This window comes from Oncorhynchus tshawytscha, linkage group LG15, assembly GCF_018296145.1.
Source record: "Oncorhynchus tshawytscha isolate Ot180627B linkage group LG15, Otsh_v2.0, whole genome shotgun sequence".
NCBI lineage: Eukaryota > Metazoa > Chordata > Actinopteri > Salmoniformes > Salmonidae > Oncorhynchus > Oncorhynchus tshawytscha.
In genome coordinates, this window is record NC_056443.1 from 19,404,190 (window position 1) to 19,429,455 (window position 25,266).

Sequence of the window (25,266 nt, forward strand, 5' to 3'; positions counted from 1 at the left end):
ACCACTGCGACCTGTATGCTCTAGTCGGCTGGCCCTCATTACATATTCGTCGCCAGACCCACTGGCTCCAGGTCATCTACAAGTCCATGCTAGGTAAAGCTCCGCCTTATCTCAGTTCACTGGTCACGATGGCAACACCCATCCGTAGCACGCGCTCCAGCAGGTGTATCTCACTGATCATCCCTAAAGCCAACACCTCATTTGGCCGCCTTTCGTTCCAGTACTCTGCTGCCTGTGACTGGAACGAATTGCAAAAATCGCTGAAGTTGGAGACTTTTATCTCCCTCACCAACTTCAAACATCAGCTATCTGAGCAGCTAACCGATCGCTGCTGCTGTACATAGTCTATTGGTAAATAGCCCACCCATTTTCACCTACCTCATCCCCATACTGTTTTTATTTATTTACTTTTCTGCTCTTTTGCACACCAATATCTCTACCTGTACATGACCATCTGATCATTTATCACTCCAGTGTTAATCTGCAAAATTGTAATTATTCGCCTACCTCCTCATGCCTTTTGCACACATTGTATATAGACTCCCCCCTTTGTTTTCTACTGTGTTATTGACTTGTTAATTGTTTATTCCATGTGTAACTCTGTGTTGTCTGCTCACACTGCTATGCTTTATCTTGGCCAGGTCGCAGTTGCAAATGAGAACTTGTTCTCAACTAGCCTACCTGGTTAAATAAAGGTGAAATAAAAAATAAAAAATAAAAAACACACACAAAATACAGTATATGCATGTATGTGGCATGTGGAGATAGGGTGTGACAGCATGTATGTATGATGAGGCAGGATGAGGGGCTACGTATGTAAGTACACTCACTGACCTTTGCAGGATCGGGCTGACCCGGAAGTAAAGGCTTCTCCTCCGTAATGGCGATCTCCTGCATCTCAGTCGTCATGGCGTCACTTGTTCACGTCCTAGAAAGATAAATGAACATGTATACATGAAAATGTAATCTAATATTATAGCATCTGTCTCTCTCTCTCTGTTTGACACACACACACACACACTGTGTGTGTGTGTGTGTGGCCCCTAGGGTGCCTGTGATTAGTCATCAGAGAGCCGTCACCCCGACACACAGTCTGCACACATCTGTCGTTCTCTCGTCCCCTCTGTCCTTTCCTCTTTTTCCTTCACTCTCCCCCCCCCTTCTCTCTGTTTGTCTCTGTCCCCTTCTCTATTTCTCTCCTTCTCTCTCCCCCTCTCTATTTCTCTCCTTCACTCTCCCCCCTTCTGTTTGTCTCTGTCCCCTTCTCTATTTCTCTCCTTCTCTCTCCCCCCTCTCTATTTCTCTCCTTCTCTCTCCCCCCTCTCTATTTCTCTCCTTCTCTCTTCCCCCTGTATATTTCTCTCTTCACAGCAACTTGGTCTTATCAGGCTCATTGGAGTGCTGTGGTCTTGGCAAGGAGTTTGGTGCCACAATTTGGAAAAAATGACTTCATTGCTTATCAGTAACACACAGACAAAGACACACAGTCACACGTACACACACACACACACACTAGAAATACACCTTCCACAATAATTGAATACTCCTAAATCTCAGATATAAGCATCCTAGATATAAGAATCAATATTTCAGGTTGACAATACCACATAATCAACTTGTGTCATATACTTTTTATTTTCATTGGGTCGTGTCAAATCGGCCATGTCCGAAATTGTAACTTGTGGCTAACTAGTGGAGAATCCCTCCCCTAGAATTATCTAGCTTATTCTGTCAGGCTGTGGACATTTAGAAACAGGATATCCCTCAGAAGCAGAGAAAAAGAACAATAAGAAACTCATCCATCATATCAGACTGAACCAGCCAGTTATATTTAAAAAATAAAATAAAAAAAACATTTTGTCTTGCAATATTGACTGTAACACACTGTCAGTGTTGTACTCTGTTATTGTGAGATAGTGGTGAAAACTAAACTATAACCTGTTTTCCCTTCGTAATAGTATTAGCATAGCTAATGTAATGTAGATGCACATTATTATGAAAACCTGAAATCAGCATGTTAATTAGCATGCTAGCAAGCGACTGGATGTCAAAGGCCACATTACAGCAAACTCATTACATGGAAGGACTTGGCCATCAGAGAGAAAATCATCAAATCCAATGGGTTATACACAATACAAACCATAATTATAAATAACAATGTGAAAGTTGGAAAGTATTCAGACCCCTTGACTTTTTCCACATTTTGTTTCGTTACATCCTTTTCCCCTCATCAATCTACACACAATACCCCATGATGACAAAGCAAAAACAGGTTTAAAAAAAAGTCATATTTACATAAGTATTCCTTTACTCAGAACTTTGTTGTAGCACCTTTGGCAGCGATTACAGCATAGATTCTTCTTGGATATGGCTCTACAAGTTTGGCACACCTGTATTTGGGAAGTTTCTCCCATTCATCTCTGCAGATCCTCTCAAGCTCTGACAGGTTGGATGGGGAGTGTTGCTGCACAGCTATTTTCAGGTCTCTCCAGAGATGTTCGATCGGGTTCAAGTCCGGGCTCTGGCTGGGCCACTCAAGGACATTCAAAGACTTGTCCTGAAGCCACTCCTGTGTTGTCTTGGTTGTGCGCTTAGGGTTGTTGTCCTGTTGGAAGGTGAACCTTCGCCCCCAGCCTGAGGTCCTGAGCAGGTTTTTATTTTATCAAGGATCTCTCTGCTCTGTTCATCTTTGCCTTGATTCTGACTAGTCTCTTAGTCCCTGCTCCTGAAAAACATGGTTTTTGCTCTGACATGCACTGTCAACTGTGGGACCTTATATAAACAGGTGTGTGCCTTTCTAAATCATGTTCAATCAATTGAATTTACCACAGGTGGCCTCCAATCAAGTTGTAGAAACATCTCAAGGATGATCAATGGAAACAGGATGCACCTGAGCTCAATTTCTTGTCTCATAGCAAAATGTCTGAATGTTTATGTAAATAAGGTATTTCAGTATTTTATTGAAATACATTTGAAAAAATTTCAAAAAAACTTTTGGCTCTTTGTCATTATGGGGTTTGTGTGTAGATTGCTGAGGATTTTTTTTAATTTAAATCAATTTTAGAATAAGGCTGTAACGTAACACATTTTGGGAAAAAGTCAAGGGGTATTAATTCTTTCCGAAGGCACTATAGATCAGCTCTCTGCAAATTATCAGCAACAATGTGTTATCTACTGCTAGGGATTGTTAGTTGGGTATCGACTGGACAGAGAAAATAATTCATTTCACACATGCTGTACTTCCCTCCATTACACATAATCTCCATGTCGACTCAGTCCCTGCTATAGAACTTGAATCCTCCCTAAGTCCCTCCCTGCCTCTATACATCCATCTCCCTTTCCCTCTCTCTCTTTTGCCCTATCCTTCTCTCTCAAACGAACTCTCTTCCTTTCTCTCTCCCTCTCTCAAACACACACACTCTCTCTACCTCTCTCCCCCCTTTTCCGTCTATCTCTCTCTTTCTCTCTTTCAGTGAGTCAGTGCGTTTTAGAGCATGTAATAACTGTTAAACTGCTCAGGGAATATGTCACTACAGAGAGGGAGAGCGAGAGAGGGGAGGGCTAAGAGACTGTTGCCAGCTGAAAAACAACACACACACAGTCTCTCTCCCTCCTATCTCCCTTTCCTTCTCCCTCTCCTTCTCATAATACCCTCTTGGTATTATGGATGTTTTTCAACCGCTGCTTAGCTTCTGTTATCATTTCCTGAAGCGATGGGCAGGCTGACACGCTAATCAGCTTTTAAGCACCAGAAATTAACTCTCACTGGATAATTGTGTATACACAAGCTTTTCATACACTGTTCGGTGGAGTAGTCAGAATAGCTGCCATGTGTCATTCAATATGTTCGGTTGAAAATCATGAGGCTTAGGTAGGAGGCATGGTTGTGTTTAGGAGGGTGCAACATTCTAAACATTGTAGATACAATTTTGGTGTACGCTGTCAAGTTTCCATATCACCCTTGACTATGGCTGTTGCGGTGACCGTATTACCGCCAGTCATGAAGGCAGTCAAATTCCACGTGACCGTTTAGTCACGGTAATTAGGCTTCTCCAAGCTTTGATGCTGCTGCTGGTCATTAGTAAACTTGCTAACTGTCTGGAACTCAGCACTCTATTGTCCCTCTAATCACTCTGACGTCAATGCAAAAGTAATTGAAAATCTAATCAAACACTTCATGAGAGCCCATGAGCTCATGATGCGCAATATTTCTATAGGCTATGCAACTGCGTGAGAAAACAGAGTGATGGCCTCTACTAAAAAGAGGAAGGTCCTATCAGCTTTCTATAGGCTAGGCCTACTATATTTATTTCTCAACTTTCCTACTAATAAGCCCATTGCTTATCTTTACAACAGGAGTATAGCATACCTGGCTTTCATGAAAATGAACTACGGGAAAAGTGTCCTACATTCACTATTTAAGTGCATAGATAACATATATTTTTTCCCCTGCCCGTTTCGAGACAGGTGCATTAAAATGGTCCATTCTAAATCAAAACAAATTTCACACATATTATTTAGTATATGTAAAGACAAGATTAAATCAACAATAGTCTGATGGGTAACAATATTAGCCTATCACTTGTGAATGATATATTATCACTTGTGAATGATGCCCAGCGAATCATAGTAGCCTAACTGGCATAAGCATCGCGTGAGTTACAATTTTGGGGAAGATCAATTTCACCATAAAAATGCACCTTTATAATAAAAGCATTACATGCATAATCGCATTTGCAGTCACTTTTAAAAATGGTGTGTTTTCCCCCTAAGCCTACTGCGCTTATGTGAAAAAATAGCCAAATAGTTTATCACATTTTAAGCTAAATTCTGATCTGTTGAGCCTCATTGCTTAAAAAAGTGGTCGCATTAATTTGGGATCTATCGCATCCCACAACAGTCCTAGACTATATTTGGAATATTTACTTCTCGCACCGAATAGGTAACTTTTTGTACTATGGGGGATAGTAGATTGACATAGATTAGTGCTTTTGCTGTTCGTTAGGCCTACTCATCTTGTTGGCTGATGAAAAGTAAATGTGGACAGTTCTTACAATATCTTCAATATGCACCTCGGAATTGGATAAAGACGCATTCAGGGCATCCCCGAAGTGTCTGTCTTCACTTGTAGCCTGTGAGAATGACCCGATCACGTGATGGAGAGCCATGTGCGTGAGAGGTGCTTCAGAGCACACAGTACTCAGGGAGAATTGAACAACGGCCACTGGACGCAAAAGGCACAGATTTTTTTAGGGTGCATTTACGGCCACACAAAGGGGATGGCCCTGGGAAATTCAAGGCATTATCAAGTGCTTGTCAAATTGTGAATGAGAGACTGATGAAGTGTGTACAGCCTGCAGAAAAAACAAACAGAGCTTATGCCTTTCAAGCAACTTTTTTCAAATCATCATTAGAGCTGCATCATACAGCCTTACAATGTATTAAAAATAAAAACATATAGCCCTACGTTTGTATCACAACTAAAGTTACATTAATAACTCTAAATTAAGCATTTAGAAGTACCCATTTCTTTGTTAATCACTCAACACAGAATAGATGCATGTGCACACTCCCTCGTTTGGAGAAAATATACTTTCTATTTATTCAGCTTTGTTAAATTCTATTCTTCATACTATAAAATATCAAATAATTCTAACCAAATCGTGTCTGCTAAATGAACTAGTGTAGCCACATCCATATAGCATAGTGATATCAAAACATAAAGACAACTCATGTCGAGACTGCATTTTCTTCATATCATGTTTCTTTAGACCTGTCTAAAATAAATAATGGATTTATTGTGAAGGTGTAGGCTATATTACATGGATTTATTAGACTACTGTGTAGATGTTCCAATGGTCTGTATCAGTGGCTTGTAGGCTATGTGTGGAAGACAGGAGATGCTAAATGTGTTCATGTTAATTAACGGTCAATTACCGTGAGATCGACAGTTATTTGCTTGACAATCACCGGCTGATGAAATTTCGATACTGCCACAGTTCTACCCTTGACACAGAATCATTATTGTTCTATATAATTGATTTAGATCTCATCGTTCTGAAAATGCAACCCAGGTATGAGGTACAGTATCAGAGTAACTCATGGATTCACCATCAAATACACTGATATTTCTCGATATTAACATAGTTCAGCGCTCTACTTCAAGTGAGCATTGATTGCTAGCTTTGAACTGCTATCAATCGGTCTTGGATCACTTTACAAAACGTCAACAATTTTTCTTCCTCCCTGCTGTGACTGATGGATAGACTTATTGCACTACAGAGACTACTAAGTGTTACAGTATTGACACAGATATGGGCCTGTATTCATCATGTGCCTCATAAGTAGGAGTGCTGATCTAGGATCAGTTACTCTTTCTCTAAGACACTTGATATTTTTAATATATATATATTTTTAGCTTTTTTTTCATTAACACAAGCCCTGCTCTCTCTATTGGCTCTGTGAATAGAAGATGATCATGAGTGGATTTGATAACAAACACAGAAGCATAGCTAAAGGATTAGCAAGTTATCCGAGGAAACATCCTTCTGGCCGCTATCCTTTACACAGAGACGCATCTTTCTTAGTACACAGATGAAAAAAAAAATCCTTCTCTGATGCAAGGCTAATACAGGTCAGTGCCTTTTATATCTGCTTTGTAGTCTCTGTTGGTTCTCTGTCCACCCTTCATTGATCAATCATTGACTGACTGACCAGAGAGTCTACTCCACTCCACTCTAGACACCTAGTCTATAGTCAGCAACATACACACTGCCAACTACAGGCCATAGTCAACAGAGCATCATGAAAACCTCTGGACTCTACAGACCCCTCAAGGACCTGAATTAGGGACACCTGCTCTAAAAGCTTGCACTATCCTTACAGGCCTAAAGTGATAAAATAGAAGATACATCTTATTTCTATGAAAAAGCACTGTTACAGTAAGTGAATCTCTGTGGTAGAATATCAGTTGTGGAGTCGGACATTACTTTCTCCATATGTCTTATTTCTGGGTGGCTTCAGGATATTCAGGATCTATAGCTCACATCCTGCTGCTCACTGAGGTGTGTCCAGTGTTACTGTGTTCCTGTGCTGAGTGCTAACACTACTGTGTGTGTGTGTGTGTGTGTGTGGCCTACTCACCCTGCGGTGCCCCTCTGAGAGGCCAATCCATCTCTAACACACCTGCAGTCGGACATGAGCTGAATAACAATCAGTTCACATTGATATATTTCTCCCTCTTTTTCTCAATAATATATCTTTCTTTTCTAGTTCTCTCGGTTGTCTCTCTACTTCTGTCTCTGTTTTGTCTCTGTCTGTATAGCTCTCTCTCTCTCTTTTCCCCACTACTTCTCTCCTCTCTCCTCTCTTTACTAGCTTTGTCTGTTTTTCTTTGTTGTTTTCCATTCTGTCTCTCTCACCCTCTCTCTTCACCTTTCTCTGTCTCTTGTCAATCTCTTTCTATTACACTGCCCCTACTATTCACATCTCGCTCAATCTTTATTCCGTTTCTCTCTCATTCACTCCCTCTCTTTTCCTTTTCATCTCTCTCAGACTCGCTCTCTCCATCCAACAACAAGCGTCCAGTGAAAAGGGAAACAGGGTAAACAACCATGTTGGCAGGAGCTCCCCTCTCTCATTTGGCCCCTCTCTCTCTCTGTTGCCCAAGCGCCAAACAAAAACACACACACACACACACACACACACACACACACACACACACAAAGTGGAGTCTAAATCTGGAATGTAGGCTGAAAGGTTGAGATGATAAATATTAAACGATGTGTTGTGGTGGGTGTGTGTGCGTGCGTGCGTGTTTGTGTGTGTGTTCACGGGTATGCAACATGAGACGTGGCGAATGGCTAAGTATTCAGGGGTTAAGTAGCTTAAGTAGCTGTTATGTCATGTGTATGAAGTCCGTTCAGATGCTTCTAGATGCATTATGAAAGCTTTATGCAGAGACATTGTAAGTCATAACATGAGGTGCTGATGGTTTAAATTGCAAGAGTACCCTGGAGCCTAGCAGCATCATGCTCTAATACTCTTGTGGTACCACACCTGATCTGCACCATATTTAATCATACATAGTCTTATGGAATAGGTTAGGTAGTTTAGGCAGCACTAGTAGTATCACACTTCATTCCCCCAGGGGGCAGCAGCAACTTGGTCCAAGTGCTGAGCCTGGTTGATAAGCACATCAGGTGCAGAGTTGGTTTGGTGGCCCTCACGGGTTGATTTTGTTTCGAATCTTTAGTTTGGGCTTGCCTGTTTGTAGTGTCCCTTTTTTGTACATATTTGTGTTGTCACCATCTGAACAAATAATAACTTACTTAGACTGGCCAACCAAGAGGTCAAGAGAGACAGAGCTGGCCATGGACCAAGGTAAGTTTGCTGTCTCTCTGGGCACAGTACATTCAACACTTTTGGCGCATACTCTGATTTCTCAAATACATGCACACATCCATTCAGGTTACAGACTCTGTAACGAGGCCTAGGACCCCTAGACAATTGCGAGGGCAACAATATACGTAGGCTAGTTATTGGGTTCGTAACATACTGTATAGGAGCTCGTCCGTCATAAATGTTAACAGATGTTAGCATTTGTGGTTGGAGATGGCTGTGAACTGGTGTGGTTCGGCAGTGTGGTTGTGCATTTGCTGAGAAAGTTTGTTGCACGAGTTTGTGTCGAGCAAGTATGCTAGGTGAGGTTGGCAGCAGCGCTAGTGTGAGTTTCAAGGTGCAAGTTAGCAAGACAGCTGATGGCTTTGGCCGTCAGAAATGCTCGCACACGCTTTTTCAGTTCTGCCCACATTTTCTATAGGATTGAGGTCAGGGCTTTGTGATGGCCACTCCAATACCTTGACTTCGTTGTCCTTAAGCCATTCTGACACAACTTTGGGAGTATGCTTGGGGTCATTGTCCACTTGGAAGACCCATTTGCGACAAAGCTTTAACTTCCTGACTGATGTCTTGAGATGTTGCTTCAATATAGCCACGTAATTTTCGTTCCTCATGAAGCCATCTATTTTGTGAAGTGCACCAGTCCCTCCTCCAGCAAAGCACCACTACAATATGATTCTGCCACCCCCCTGCTTCATGGTTGGGATGGTGTTCTTCGGCTTGCAAACCTCACCCTTTTTCTTCCAAACATAACAATGGTCATTATGGCCAAATAGTTATATTTTTGTTTTACCAGACCAGAGGAAATTTCTCCAAAAAGTATGATCTTTGTCCCCATGTGCATTTGCAAACTGTAGTCTGACTTTTTTATGGAGGTTTTTGAGCAGTGGCTTCTTCCTTGCAGAGCAGCCTTTCAGGTTGTCGATATAGGACTCGTTTTACTGTGGATATAGATACTTTTGCACCGGTTTCCTCCAGCATCTTCACAAGGTCCTTTGCTGTTGTTCTGGGATTGATTTGCACTTTTCACACCAAAGTACGTTCATCTCTAGGAGACAGAACGCGTCTCCTTCCTGAGCGGTATGACGGCTGCGTGGTCCCATGGAGTTTATACTTGCATACTATTGTTTGTACAGATGAACGTGGTACCTTCAGGTGTTTGGAAATTGCCTCCAAGGATGAACCAGACTTGTGGAGGTCTACAATTCTTTTCTGAGGTCTTGGCTGATTTCTTTGGATTTTCCCATGATGTCAAGCAAATAGGCACTGAGTTTGATGGTAGGCCTTGAAATACATCCACAGGTAGACCTCCAATTGACTCAAATGATGTCAATTAGCCTATCAGAAGCTCCTAAAGCCATGACATAATTTTCTGGAATTTTCCAAGCTGTTTAAAGGCACAGTCAACTTAGTGCATGTAAACTTCTGACCCACTGGAATTGTGATACAGTGAATTATAGGTGAAATAATCTGTCTATAAACAATTGTTTGAAAAATTACTTGTGTCATTCACAAAGTAGATGTCCTAACCGACTTGCCAAAACTATAGTTTGTTAACAAGAAATTTGTGGAGAGGTTGAAAAACTAGTTTTAATGACTCCAACCTCAGTATATTAAGTAAACATTCCCGACTTCAACTATAGATAGTGTGGTCTACAGCTTATCATAAGGTACTCTACCTCAGGCAAGCAATACCTTGAGACTTCTTTAATATTAGACATCGCACACCAGCTGTTATTGACAAATAGACACACCCCCACCGCTCGTAGCTTCTCTGTTCTGGCGGTGCATGGAAAATCCCACCAGCTCTATATTATTCAGGTCGTCGTTCAGCCACGACTTGGTGAAACATAAGATATTACCGTTTTTAATGTCCCGTTGGTAGGATAATCTTGATTTTCGATTTTACGTTGGCCAATAGAATAGATGGCAGTGGGCGTTTACTCACTCGCCTACGAATTCTCAGAAGGAAGCCCGCCCTCCGCCCCCTTTTTCTCCATCTTTTCTTCATGCAAATGACAGGGATTTGGGCCTGTTCCTGGTAAAGCAGTATATCCTTTGCGTCATACTCGGACTCGTTAAAGGAAAAAGCTTCTTCCAGTTCTAGGTAAGTAACTGCTGTTCTGATGTCCAGAAGTTAGCCACCCACTCCTGCGCTATTGTTGTTTGGGTGTCAGGTTTTGATTTAGCTGACCCAATTCTAATTGAGCTATAAAAGGGAGGAGATTTTTCCCAGTCATGAATTCAGGTTAGTGAGGATTCACTGGGAGGTTTACGAGTGACACGGCTGTGTCTTGTGATGAGAATCAGGAACTTGAAGAAGTGAGTTTGGTGGAAAATCCAGATCAGGGTTGCCAGGGTTGGACAACTCCAGTCCTCGGAAGCCGGAGTGGTGTCACACTTTTCCCCCATCCCTAGCAAACACAGTTGATTTAACATATTCCATTCTAAACTGAAGATCATTATTACTTGATTATTGGAGACAGGTGTGTTAGCTGGAGCTGAGGCAAAACTGTGACACCAATCAGGCCCCCGAGTTGCCCATCCCTGAGCCAGATCCAGTGATTTTTGTCATTTCCGGTTCTTGAAGAGCAGTTGACAGTTCCTGCTGTATGTTGACCTAGTGTGTCTCCTGTTAAGGTGGAGGAATGTGATAAGGATAACAGTTACCCTCCAGTGAGTGATCAGGGCTGGAGGAAAAGGCATTGGGGAACATGTATTGTGTTCCTAGTGAGTTTGCTGCAGTCGCGGTCGATGTTCACTTGTCTCAGGTGATGGTTGTTCCAAGTCTCACATCGCTGGCTACATCAGATGGTGCTTGTCCATAGGACGAGTGAATGGACTTGTTCTCTCAGTTTAAAACCAGAGGGATTACAGGCTATCCCTTGGTTTGATAAAGTCAAATACTTTGACTGGTTTCCGGTTTTGAGAATGACCTTATCTCAGAGTAGAGGGTTTCTGTAGTCAGGTTGTGTAACTGCAGCTTTAGTGTTTATGTTGGACATATTGTCTCTTCAGGTAAGGAGGTTTTATGGAAATTCAGAAAAATAGATATGTGACTGTGACATTTCTTATTTTATTTTCTTGTTGGGGGAGGTGTTATGGAATAGGTTAGGTAGTTTAGTGCACTTTGTTTATGCCCATTTAGCATCGTTCACGCTCTTAAGCATTAGACACTCTTAAGATCTCTTAAAGAATTCACATGTGAACATGTGACTGCCGTTCATGTGCTAAAGCAGTAAGGTAGTGCTTAAAAAACAAATAAAAGATTCAGATTAAAATACTTTATTATTAACGTCTAGTGCTAAAGATTGTAGCCTACAATTAGGAAAAATGAAAAACACAAACACAAAAGTAAAAACACTATCTAGACCTAGGCCTGTATCATGAGATCCTTTGTGTGACTTTGGTTCAGGTCATGCTATGATATGATATAAACAAAGGAATCTAGCCTGCGAGTATATTTATGTCCATGTAATGTCGATGGCCTTTTCATTGTAAAAGTCCTGATCTTCTCAAAAATGTTTGCTGTATTTTGTCCAGTCCAGGTGATGCTTGCACATCTCTGGGAGGAAGGACATCAGCGTTGAACTGCAGCTGAAACCCGATTACAAAACACCCAAAGTACTGCTTGTTCACCACATTGTTCATCTCCTTGTACTGGTGGTGGAGAGCAGGTTGTTATTATGCTGAAATACAAAATCCAGAAACATAGCTTAAAATATGAATGAATTAATCTCCTCTAGTTTGTTATTGCTTGTTGACTGCTACAGAGCTCTGTACTAAAATACCCTGTACACACAACCTACTTCCAGCCAAAACTATTACAACGCAGACACTAAGAACTAGCTAGATTTGTAAAACATGTAAGTTTATAATTACCACATGCAAAAAACATGCAAAAAAACTACCTTGCAATCTATCATCTATTGTAGATAGCTAGCTATTTAGCTATAATGTCATTATGGTTCGGTAGCTAGCCAACTTAGCATGTATCCCTATCACTTAACATGGGGATTGATTATCTTGCTAATTGATTATCATTCGCACCACAGTGGTTATTTACAGTACGCTAGCTAGTTAAACATGACAGGCTGACAAACATGATGAAGATCAGCATAGCTTAACGTTAGCACACCAGCAATCAACATTAACAGAAGAATACAATTGGCCAGCTCAGCTAGCTGACTGGCTAGTATGTTACCTGTATGCAACTGTCTAGCTAGCTAACACTAGGTAGCAATGAAAATTACTTTTTGATGCAGTTGAGCCAATAACATATGCACATAATAACATATGCACAATTTTAACTGTAGACTCTTACCCGTGTATGGATTGATGATTCACGGCAGACTGAAACACTTTCAAAATAATCCTTCCCACTCGGCTTCAACCAGAAGCTTTTGCCACAGAAGACAAGGCTGTGTCGATACCAGCAGCTGTATTCAGGCCAACGCTGTTATTGAAAGCTGTAGCTACACATTGCATGTTGTCCATGGTGAAAATACGAGTAAATCCAATAATCTATGGATCTTTCAAATACCCGCAGTAGCAGAGAGCAGGAAGTGTCATTTGACAGAGAAGCCTTGAGTGACAGAATGATCTGTCTTTCTCGCGAATCTCACAGCCCCCTCCTTATCTCAACCAATCATGGCTAGGCAAGATTCTGTATTTTTTTCTGTGGCTAAACAGCTTTGTGATTTCACATTTTATTTATATTTACAATTTTGTTATTAAGGCACATGAAAGTTCACATGTTCAAAAAGCTTCTTCTGTGAAGTAGGAAAATACATTATACACCCAGTTTGAAGAATCATGGCACAAATAATAATCCGCTGGGATTGGCCGACCAAGGTTGTTGTGTTCCCATGTTGCTTCTCCATGGGAACATGCATATTAAACACCTAGGTGCATACAGTGGTGTAAAGTAAGTAAAAATACTTTAAAGTACTTCTTAAGTAGTTTTGGGGGGTATCTGTACTTTACATTACTATTTATATTTTTGAAAATTTTTACTTTTACTCCACTACATTCCGAAAGAAAATCATGTACTTTTTAGCCCATACGTTTTCCCTGACACCCAAAAGTATTATTTACATTTTGAATGCTTAGCAGACAAGGATCCAGTTCACAAACATCCCTGGCCATCTTCTGCCTTGTAATTTCTGGCTATCAGTAACCAAATAAATACAAATAAAATGGTGCTGTCTGGTTACCTTAATATAAGGGATTTGGAATTGTTTATACTTCTTCTTTTACTTTTGATACACTACATGACCAAAAGTACATGCTCGTCGAACATCTCATTCCAAAATTAATATGGAATTGGTCCCCACTTTGCAGCTATAACAGCCTCCACTCTACTGGTAAGGCTTTCTACTACGTTGGAACATTGCTGCGGGGACTTGCTTCCATTCAGCCACAACAGCATTAGTGAGGCCGGGCACTGATGTTGGCCGATTAGGCCTGGCTCGCAGTCAACGTTCCAAATCATCCCAAAAGGTGTTCGATGGGGTTGAGGTTAGGGCTCCGTGCAGACCAGTCAAGTTCTTTCACACCGATCGCAACAAACCATTTCTGTGTGGACCTTGCTTTGTGCACTGGGGCAATGTCATGCTGAAACAGGAAAGAGCCTTCTCCAAACTGTTGCCACAAAGTTGGAAGCACAGAATTCTCTAGAATGTTGTTGTATGCTGTAGCGTTCAGATTTCATTTCAATTGAACTAAGGGGCCTAGCCTGAACCACGAAAAACAGCCCCACACCCTTATCCCTCCTCCACCAAACTTTACAGTTGGCACTATGCATTGGGGCAGGTAGCGTTATCCTGGCATCCACCAAACCCAGATGAGTCCGTCGGAATGCCAGATGGTGAAGCGTGATTCATCACTCCAGAAAACGTGTTTGCACTGCTCCAATGGCGGCAAGCTTAACACCACTCCAGCCGGTGCTTGGCATTGCACATGGTAATCCTAGAAGTTTCCACTTCAAAATAACAGCACTTACAGTTGACCAGGGAAGCTCTAGCAGGGCAGAAATTTGACGAATTGACTTGTTTAGAAAGGTGACATCCTACAACAGTGCCACATTGAAAGTTACTGAGCTCTCAGTAAGGCCATTCGACTGCCAATGTTTGTCTATGGAGATTGCATGGCTGTGTGCTCGGTTGTATACACCTGTCAGCAACGGGTGTGGCTGAAATAGCCGAATCCTCAAATTTGAAAGGGTGTCTACATACTTTCGTATATATAGTGTACTTGAGTATATTTTAGCAATTATATTTACTTTTGATTCTTACAGTAAGTATATTTTAAACCAAATACTTTCAGACTTTTGCTGAAGTAGTATTTTTCTGGGTGACTTTCACTTTTAATTGAGTCATTTTCTATTAAGTTATCTTTACTTTTACTCAAGTTAACAATTGATGGGCGCATACGCTGATTTCTCACATAAATGCACACATTAATTTGGAATGTGACAAAGCGAGTGCAACAACATCTGTAGGCTAGTTATTGGGTTCATAACAATAGCTATGTGCTGTACTTAAAACAACATTGCACAAGGAAACTGAACATGATACATGGAAGCACTGCATGACGAGGCTCTGCACTGCAACAACATGTTGTTGTTTTGTGGTTGTTTTTGCTGTTGTAGCCATGATGTATAGTAGGAGTAGAAGATCTGGTGTCTTATTCATGTTTTAAGTAGTTAGCCAAATGAGCAACTGATGTGCTGTTATTGTTCCCAATACTGTGTGTATGAATAAGCTTATCTCTGTGTGTGAATGTGTGTCAGTAAAACATCTGTTTGGTTTTGAACATGTATGCCTAGGGCCCTATAACATTTTTAATATTTTTTGCCTGATTAAGTTTTACCCAAATTCCTTTTTCTCCGTTTTTGTTTTTCCAGGTTTTGGTTTCCCCTGGGTTTTTTCCAGGTTTTTCCACTCTCAGAATCACACTTTTTTAATAGAAAGACAACTCAATTGGATGTTCTAAGTCCAAAACAATGCTTAAACCACATCAGGAGACCACTTTTGAGGTCTGGGATTTTTTTTATATATACACATTTTGGGGTTTAGTTAACCTTTAATTCCTGTATACACCTAGCAAGGCTGTTGTTTAGTGGTGTTTTTTTTGCAAACATGTGATGGTAAAAAAAAGCCTTTCCATCTAACAGAATACTTTTCATTAGCATCTTCGCTAATAGCTACACAAAGTGGTAGCCCTTAGCGCACCACACATACACAGAGAGTGGGAATTCTTGTTGGCTCTTCAGAAAGTTGCAGGAAATATGAATCACTGATGCATACTAATACATTTGCCCAAGTTTATCATAAGACATGAACAGATCATTCATTTTCAATACATTTAGTTGATTCCCTACTAAGTTCAACACATTTCTGAATATTGTTAAACTCTGTTTTAATGTATGGATTCCGTGCGTCCATCCACGTGTTCCTCAACGCAGATTTTATAGGGCCCTAGTATAACTTTGAGAAGAGGCTAACAGAGAGCGAAAAAGCAGAGAGACCGAGAGAAAGAAAGAAGGATAACATTTCTAAAGGAAAATAATGAGCAACTCTAGCCACCATGGAGATAACAAGAGGTGCCAAAGCTCTCCTAGCTGTTTTTCTTTCCTCTCCCCTCTCTCTCCCAACTTTTTCTCTCAACTCTTTACACTGTTTTTTCCCCCTGTTTTTCTCTGAGATCATAATGGTGCACCTGTTCATGAATATGACTCAGTAGTTCACAGTGATTAAAATCAGGGATAACCACTGTGCTACAATACTACACACTCAAACACTTGCACACACACACACCCCTACGCCCAACGCACACACACAAATTTGACCTTCAAGCTAGGGGATATCGCTAGGCAAGAGCTGATCAAGATATGACCAGTAACTGTAGGAGGCCACCGTGGAGCAGCAAGATGTCTTGGCTGCATTCAGTTTTCAACGAGGAGGTCAGCAAAGCCAACATTAATCCAACGCCTACCCGCTGTGTGAATAGCAAACTTGAATCTAAAACAATAAAACAAGAGGAATCATACCTTAAACATCTCTACAAATCAAATGCACATCAGAGTTGTATAATGTTATTCGGTTATCAGTGACGAAGTCAAAGACACCAAGTCCAATACCAACCATGTACCTGTAGTGCAAACCACAACTTCAATCAGTTATCTACCAATCAACTGTAGCTTACATCAGACAGTGGCATCACAACAACATTTCAGAAATGCTCAACTGCAATGGGTTATCGGTTATCTACTGCCAGGTCTTGTTAGTTATTGACTGGCAGTGGTGTGTATCATGGATGCTAAGGGAAGCCAGGCTTCCCCCCAAAAAATGTACCAATAAATAAAGAAATCAAATATTAAATAATGTATATTTCGTCTCTCTGTGTTTCATAATGTTTCTTCAATGTGCAAGAGGCTGAATGCATCTCACCGGAGAAGGCATCCGAGCGAGCGAAACAGCACCCTTCTGTCTCTGTATGTGTAGGCCACCTATTTGATGCTGCCTGGTCAAAAAGAGTTTGACATTGCTGCAGGCCGTAGCACTGAATGCAAGGGAAGCCAGCAAGAATTTGGCCTACCTTGAAAAACAAATGTATAAAATAATAGCCGGTCAGTGTTGAGCTAAACTGAGTGAGCTCAACTGTGAATGGTCCTGGCACACCAAAACAAAGTGTCAAGGGAAGCCAGTTTGAATTTGGCTTCACTCCAATCACATCACATCGAGAGCAATACATCATTGACAGAAACAACTTGAATTGTTGCATCTCGTTCTCTTGTTGTCCTCTAGTGGCTGGCTAGCTAGCTAGCTAGCTAAAATTGGCCCATCCCTAAATTAGCCATGGATGGAGATAGGGATTTGGACTTGTGGTTTTACTTAATTCTCCTTACTGGACAATGATTAGAACAGCGATTCTAATCCAACCATAAATTCATACATTGTGCCCCTGGCCTGACAGGATGGAAGTTCAATACGTAGCTAGGCTTATGAAGGCTTATGTTAACTAGTTAACATTGCAAATGAAAGGAAGTTAGGCTAGCGAGAAAGCATTTTGGCAAGGTAGCCTAGGACAATAGAAAATAAAAGTGTGTACCTTTTGACTGTATCCAGGCTGAATCACATCCGGCCACGATTGGGAGTCCCATAGAGCGGCAGACAATTGGCCGGTTTAGGTCGTCATTGTAAATAATAATTTGTTCTTAACTGACTTGCCTAGTTAAAAAAGGTTAAATTTTTAAAAAAGTCAGACTGTTTTGTCAACGTGAAAGAGAGGAGGATGACATTGCCGTTTCTCATCAAATAGGATGAGTCAACATGTTTTTCTACTTGCACGCACACACACAAACACACACACACTCTTAGCATTCTCTCAACCAACTTCATGGGGTAGTCACCTGGAATGCATTTCAGTTAACAGGTGTGCCTTCTTCAAAGTTAATTTGTGGAATTTATTTCCTTCTTAATGCGTTTGAGCCAATCAGTTGTGTTGTGACAACGTAGGGGTGTATAAAGAAGATAGCCTTATTTGATAAAAGTCCAAGTCCATATTATAGCAAGAACAGCTCAAATAAACAAAGAGAAACAACAGTAAATCATTACTTTAAGACATGAAGGTCAGTCAATCAGGAACATTTCAAGAACTTTAAAAGTTTCTTCAAGTGCAGTCGCAAAAACCATCAGGCGCTATGATGAAACTGGCTCTCATGAGGACCGCCAAAGGAATGGCAGACACAGAGTTACCGCTGCTGCAGAGGATAAGTTCATTAGAGTTACCATCCCCAAAAATTGCAGCCCAAATAAATGCATCACAGAGTTCAAGTAAGAGACACATCTCAACATAAACTGTTCAGAGGAGTCTGGGTGAATCAGGCCTTCATGGTTGAATTGCTGCAAAGAAACTACTAAAGGACACCAATAAGAAGAATAGACTTGCTTGGGCCAAGAAACACGAGCAATGGACATTAGACCGGTGGAAATTTGTCCTTTGGTCTGGTTCCAACCGCTGTGTCTTTGTGAGATGCGGTGTGGGTGAACGGATGATCTCTGCATATGTAGTTCCCACCGTAAAGCATGGAGGCGGAGGTGTTATGGTGTGGGGGTTCTTTGCTGCTGACACTGTCTGTGAATTATTTAGAATTCAAGGCACACTTAACCACAGCATTCTGCAGAGATACGCCATCCCTTCTGGTTTGGGTTTAGTGGGACTATCATTTGTTTTTCAGCAGGACAATAACCCAACACACCTCAATGCTGTGTAAGAGCTATTTAACCAAGAAGGAGAGTGATGGAGTGCTGAATCAGATGACCTGGCCTCCACAATCCCCTGACCTCAACCAAATTGAGATGGTTTGGGATGAGTCGGACCGCAGAGTGAAGGAAAGGCATCCAACAAGTGCTCAGCATATGTTAGAACTTCTTCAAGACTGTTGGAAAATCATTCCAGGTGAAGCTGGTTGAGAGAATGCCAAGAGTGTGCAAAACTGTAATCAAGGCAAAGGAATGCTTTTTGAAGAATCTCAAATATAAAATACACTTTGATTTGGTTACTACATGATTCCATATGATTCCATATGTGTTATTTCATAGTTTGGATGTCTTCACTATTATTCTACAATGTAGAAAATAGTAAAAATAAAGAAAAATGTTTTACCGGTAGTGCGTGTGTGTGTGTGTGTGTGTGTGCAAGTAGAAAAACATGTGACCGGTAGTGCACACACACACACACACACACACACACACACACACACACACACACACACACACACACACACACACACACACACACACACACACACACAGATATAGATATAGAGAAATCAGAACCACGGTCAAATCATATTTAGCTTATGTTGATTGGATTAAATCACTTTTGGTATCTTTCAGTTGTCACTGTATTAGACTAAGCGTAGCGGATTTGATGATGTTGAAATGTTGAAGTTGCACCACTACTGTTGACTGTACAGGAAAAGCATTCAATTACAGAGAGCTAGGATTATGGACTGCTGGTTCAGTAGCCAATGACAAGGCTGATGGGAAAGACATTAGACTTGACTTTATCCTTTTGATCCCCTTTCAGAGTATGGGAATTTAGCTTAGAGGGCTAACACAGTCTTGTGCTGGGCAGAAGACCTGGGTTCAATTCCCTGTTTGTTACAGGAGTATAGGGCAGGTGACATGCAGAGACAATACATTGAGAGTAAATCTGGACATCTAAACCAGAGAGCATAAAAAGTAGCAAATAGTGAGTAGTAAGACATTAACCTTGTTTCTAAGACCAAATGTGGAACATATGACTGTTTTCTGATTAAGATGGAGTCTCCCTTTCCCAAAGTCACTTTGCATTACTGTCTGTTGACTAGCAGATGCACCAACAAAACCCATTTTACTTCCAGATATATTTGAAAATGCTTTAGTTCAAAGCGTTGGGGTAGTGAGTGGTTGTTGTTGTTGTTGTTGTTCTGGATGGCAAAAATCTACATTCATGTTGTTAATTCAAGCAGACGTGTGCGCCAGTGTGCGCACATGCCAGCGCGTGTATGTGTGTGTGTGTGTGTGTGTGTGTAGTCATGGACACCAATTGCCAGTGAAGCCTCTAAATGAACAACTAATGAAGAGATTCACATGTAAATGAAAAGGAGATGTGCATGTACACAACAACAGATTGTGTGGCCTGACTGAAGAGCCATAAAAGATACAGTAACTAATGGATATTATTACAGTAGCCTATGTTGTATTGTAAATCACCAAATGTGGGACTCCTGAGTGGTGCAGTAGTCTAAGGCACTGCATCGCAGTGGTGTGGCTAGCTGTGCCACTAGAGATCCCGGTTCGAGTCCAGGCGCAGCCGGCCGCGACCAGGAGACCCATGGGGCAGCACACAAATTGTCCCAGCATCGTCGTCTGGATTAGGGGAGGGGTTGGCCGGCAGGGATGTTCTTGTCCCATCGTCCACTAGTGTGGTGGGCTAGGCACAATGCATGCTGACACGGTTGCCAGGTGTACGGTGTTTCCTGACACATTGGTGTGGCTGGCTTCTGGGTTAAGCGGGCGTTGTGTCAAAAAGCAGTGCGGCTTGGCTGATTGTGTTTTGGAGAATGCATAGGTCTTGACCTTCGCCTGTCCCGAGTCCGAATATTGCAGCGATGGGACAAGACTGGATACATTTTTTTTTAAATAATAATTAAATCAAATTAAAAAATTAAATCACCTTAGTTAAATTTTGATGGTATTTTCTAAGTGTCCCTGCAAATTGATATGGTACTGGTAGTGACCCTGTATATAGCATACATTCTCGTGTGTTTTTATTTGTTGTGTGTTTGTATTTATCTTACTTTCTTAACTTTGATATTGAGTATTGCATTGTTGGGAAAGAGCTTGCAAGTAAGCATTTCACAGTACTTTTTACACCTGCTGTATCCTGTGCACGTGACAAATAACCTTTGATTTGAAAATGGAATACATCGCTCGTTGAGACTCGGTTGCAAAACATGAGTCAGTACGAGTTGTGAAAGAGACCATTTTATACATTTGGGAATCTAAAATGGATCCACCCACACACCAAAAACAATACATATCTTACAGCACTAAACCAGCCTCTGTCACACACACACACACACACACACACACACACACACACACACACACACACACACACACACACACACACACACACATCACTTCCACACAACCCCACCTACACACAGACACACACACACACACACACACACACACACACACACATATCTGAGGGCTTCCCACCGAAACACCATAAGGTACCACCCTACCACCCATAGCTAAATGGACCCAGCGATAGAAACATGAATGAGGGAGGGAAGCACAGAGGGTTTTGATGTTTATAAATATGGTTGTGCTGAGCGGCTGTGAGCGCTGTGTGTGTGTGTGAGGGCGGTGTGGGAACAGACAGAGTATTGTCCTGCCTGGCCTATCTGTGTCTGGCCCTGAGCCACAGCTAAAAGAGACATGCTGTACATGGATAGAGACTGACAACTCACTGATACAGTCAACAACACGGCTAGAGAGACATACTGTAAAACTGCATTCATACAGTCAACAACACAGCTAGAGAGACACTGTAAAACTGCATTCATACAGTCAACAACACAGCTAGAGAGACACTGTAAAACTGCATTCATACAGTCAACAACACAGCTAGAGAGACACTGTAAAACTGCATTCATACAGTCAACAACACAGCTAGAGAGACACTGTAAAACTGCATTCATACAGTCAACAACACAGCTGGAGAGACATACCGTAGAACTGTAATGATACAGTCAACACAGCTAAAGGAGGGACATATCGTACATGGATACTGACAGCTCACTGACAGCAACCACACAAACACAGTCAACACAGCAATAGTCAACTCACTGACACAGTCAACACAGCTATAAGAACACAAGCAACTCACTATCACAGTGAACACAGATAAAAGAAACAGCTAAAGGAGGGGCATATTGTACAATGACAACACAGTCAACTCGATGACACAGTCCACACTGCTAAAAGAACGCAATCAACTCAATAGCACAGCCAACACAACTAAAGGAGGGACAGGCTGTATACTGACACACACAGTCAACTCACTGACACAGTCAACAATAGAGCTAAAGAAGAGACAGTGCATTATTCTCGACCATGTAGCGAATAGGGTACCATTGCGGAATACTGTACTGTTCAGTGACAACCACAGTCAAAGCAAAAGGAGACACACTGCACCCTAACATTGTGAAGATACTCAAGGAGACACATACAATAGCACAGTCAACACAACACCATTTCAAATACCATGGCCAGCATAAGAATAGACACATCCCCCATTAGTGGAAACTGGAGACATCAGTAGTGGGCTTGGTAGAGATTCCCAATGCCTTAACGTCCCATAATAGCAGGGTAGACCTACACGACCTACTTAAAATATGCCACTCCAAAAGGACCTTCAGCACCCCACCCACAAACTGCTTGGAATGACAATCACTCAATATTTACATGATAAATATGTTTACAACCAGGTGTGTGTGTTTGTGTGTGCACTGTAAGCTATTTGCTGTAGCCTACATATCTGAGATGTTTGAAATGTACGGAAAACGCGAGCTGTGCGACACACCTCCGTTTGACATTGACACAGATTTCCCCCGTGGCGCTCGCGCGCACCAACAGCCTCGCAGCCTGGGGTCGATCCCCATCTCCCAGCCCGAGACACACACAAATACAAACGCATAAGGTATATCAATATGACTTGAACACCGTTACAAGCCTATAGATTTACATTTTGGCCAACATTTTGACATTTAAAAAAACAAGACCGTCTGATTGGAATATGAGGAAGGGGTAGAGGGGGGCGGGGGCATATAGTAGGCTAATGTCCCTTCAGAGTTCAAGTTCATGCTTATTTCGTATAATTCAATCAATGTCAGTATTCGGAAACAAGCTTCCAGTGGTTTCAGTCTGGTTTTATCGGGTTTTCTGTTCTGTCTGGGGAGTGAAAACTATGAACAAAGACCATCAATTGCAGCACCACAGGAACACACTCACCCACACCACAAAATGGCTTTACCTATTAACCGTCGTGAAAATGTGATTTTTTTTATGCCTATCCCATTGTTTGTGATGATACAGAGCGTCTGCTAAACCATTTCATTCTTGAGGGGGGGTATTTGTGTATTAGTATTGCACTGTTAGACACTTACTGCACAGATGGAGCTAGAAACGTAAGCATTTCGCTGCACATACGTTAACATCTGCCAATCTGTGTAAACGACAAATTAACTTTGATTTGATTTGACCAGACACTGCAATGTTTAGTAGACTAGACAATTGCATGGTTTGACTCAGCTGGGTAAAGATTGGGGTCACAACTCAAATGATCATAACAAACTGTAACATTCTCACCATGTACACTTTTACAGAATTGAAAAAAATGCATCTACATCTGAATTTGGTGAATAAATTGCAAGACGTTCTAGTTTTGTCCAATCTTGTCCTAAACGGGTTGTTTTTTACTTGCATTGTTGCACGATTGCTGATATGTTATTTGAAAATTAAGACAAAATACTTGCCTAAAATAACATGAGAAAAAAATACACCAACAGACAATGTTATTAACATCTATTACATGTAATAAAATAGTCTACTTACCCTAAATTAACAAAAATGTTCAGCCAAAATAAGGACTTATTTATAAAATATATGCAAACGACACAACTCCTGTCTCTTCTTTAGTTATTTCTTGTTTTTCACACGTGTACCTCGTCGGAAGCTCCCGACAGTCTTTCTTGATATTTCACTTTCGTCCACGTTTATTTTTCGCTGATCGTTTTTTTTTTACAGTCCTTTCTCCAGTAGGAAGAAAAATCCTACAATAATATGGACCCGTCAATCAAGCGACAAGTTACTTTACTATGATATTAGGGGAGGACAACTATGTTGTTATCAGGCATATCCGTTAGGCTGCCAATATTTAGAATATATTTTAATAAAAGCTTCAAACTGCAGGACTGTATCCTAAACGGATAACTACAACTGTTATCTAACGACTAAATGGCGATGTGATATTGGCGAAAACTCTTCGTCTCACCCTCGGCTCCCCCCCTCTCGGTTATGGTAGGCGCCCGTTGTTGAAATTACTTGTGGAACGAAACGCGAACGCATTCCAAGGTTCTGGTTAGTGATGGGCATTCCGGCTCTTTTCAGTGAACCGGCTCCTTCGTCTAAGCTCACTAAAAAGAGCCGGCTCTTTTGGCTTCCAAACGGCTCTTTAATACAACCTGAACAGCATAATATAATATTGCACCATGCCAAAGAAAAATAAATAACAATTTGCAAAACTACAGCATCCCACAAATTGAACTAAATGTAAAAATGGATGCTGTTACACATGTGTATTTAAAGTATGACTTTTTTAAATGTATATAAACAAAGTGCATATAAATGTAACAATTCAAAACAAATACAATCTGAACAACATAATAATAGAATATTGCACCATATCAAAGAAAAATAAATAACAATGTGCAAAACTGCAGCATCCCACTTAAAACATTAAACTGGTCCCTCTTTTCTCTCTCTTCTTTATTGCCATGTTATAACCAGCAGCACACAGCAATGTTGACCATATTTTGCTTTTATGAGAGATTTGCATTTCAGAAATGCAGGCTGCCTCACTTTCGAGGGGCTGATTGCGGTTTCTTCTCTCAGTAATTATTTGTCCCGTTTTCAAGGATGTGGCCACAATGCAGAATCTCCCTGTTATGACTTTAGTAAGCCGTGGGTAGAAAGAGGCCTTGTTCTTCCACCAGCCTAGAGGATCTGCAGATCTTTGGGCTTTGAGGGGCTCCTCCAAATAGGATCGGACCTCCATTATGGCATCTGCTGAGGGATTCCTTTGTGTTGCATCCCCAGTTGCTCTCTCGTCAAACAGCATCCAAACAGCAGATGTTTGTGGCACTACTGCTGGTGCTTCTGCTCCATCTGATCCCTCTTCTTCCTGTTGCCCTGGTGCCTGAGCCAGCTGACTGCTGGGGCTGTCCCTCCCTGCTGCTGAGGTTATTCTTTGAAGAGGCTCATAAATCTCTCTGGCACCACTGAAGGCTAACTTCTTAAACCTAGGGGTCAAGTGCAGCGGTTTCTGATAGCACGTGATTATATTCCATTCTGTGGAACTTTCTGTCCATTGATGAACATAGGGTGTCCATCAACTCTGTCACATGTCCTGTGGTTACATTTGCTTCTCTCTGGCGGCTGGCTGTGATTCGCAGCAGACCCTTACACAGGGGTATCATTTTTGAGGCTGTCACATAGCTGAAAAGAGAGAACAGTAACTTAT

General features: G+C 41.4%; 1 protein-coding gene across 4 annotated transcripts in view; it reads right to left on the reverse strand.

Moving 5' to 3' along the window:
- ndrg2 (NDRG family member 2) overlaps positions 1-24,054 on the reverse strand; it is a 29,958-nt gene extending 5,904 nt beyond the window's left edge. The window contains exons 1-2 of one of the 4 annotated variants that reach the window (XM_042298254.1): positions 23,580-24,054; positions 835-928 (exon numbers count right to left, since the gene is read on the reverse strand). In XM_042298254.1, the coding sequence (XP_042154188.1) occupies positions 835-909 (75 nt within the window). In that variant the 5' untranslated portion in view covers positions 910-928; positions 23,580-24,054. Of the gene's footprint in view, positions 1-834; positions 929-7,143; positions 7,255-12,724; positions 12,985-22,229; positions 22,360-23,579 lie in introns of those variants that run through there. The other 3 variants (XM_042298255.1, XM_042298256.1, XM_042298257.1) reach the window with 3 other exon arrangements.
- Positions 24,055-25,266: the final 1,212 nt, after the last annotated feature.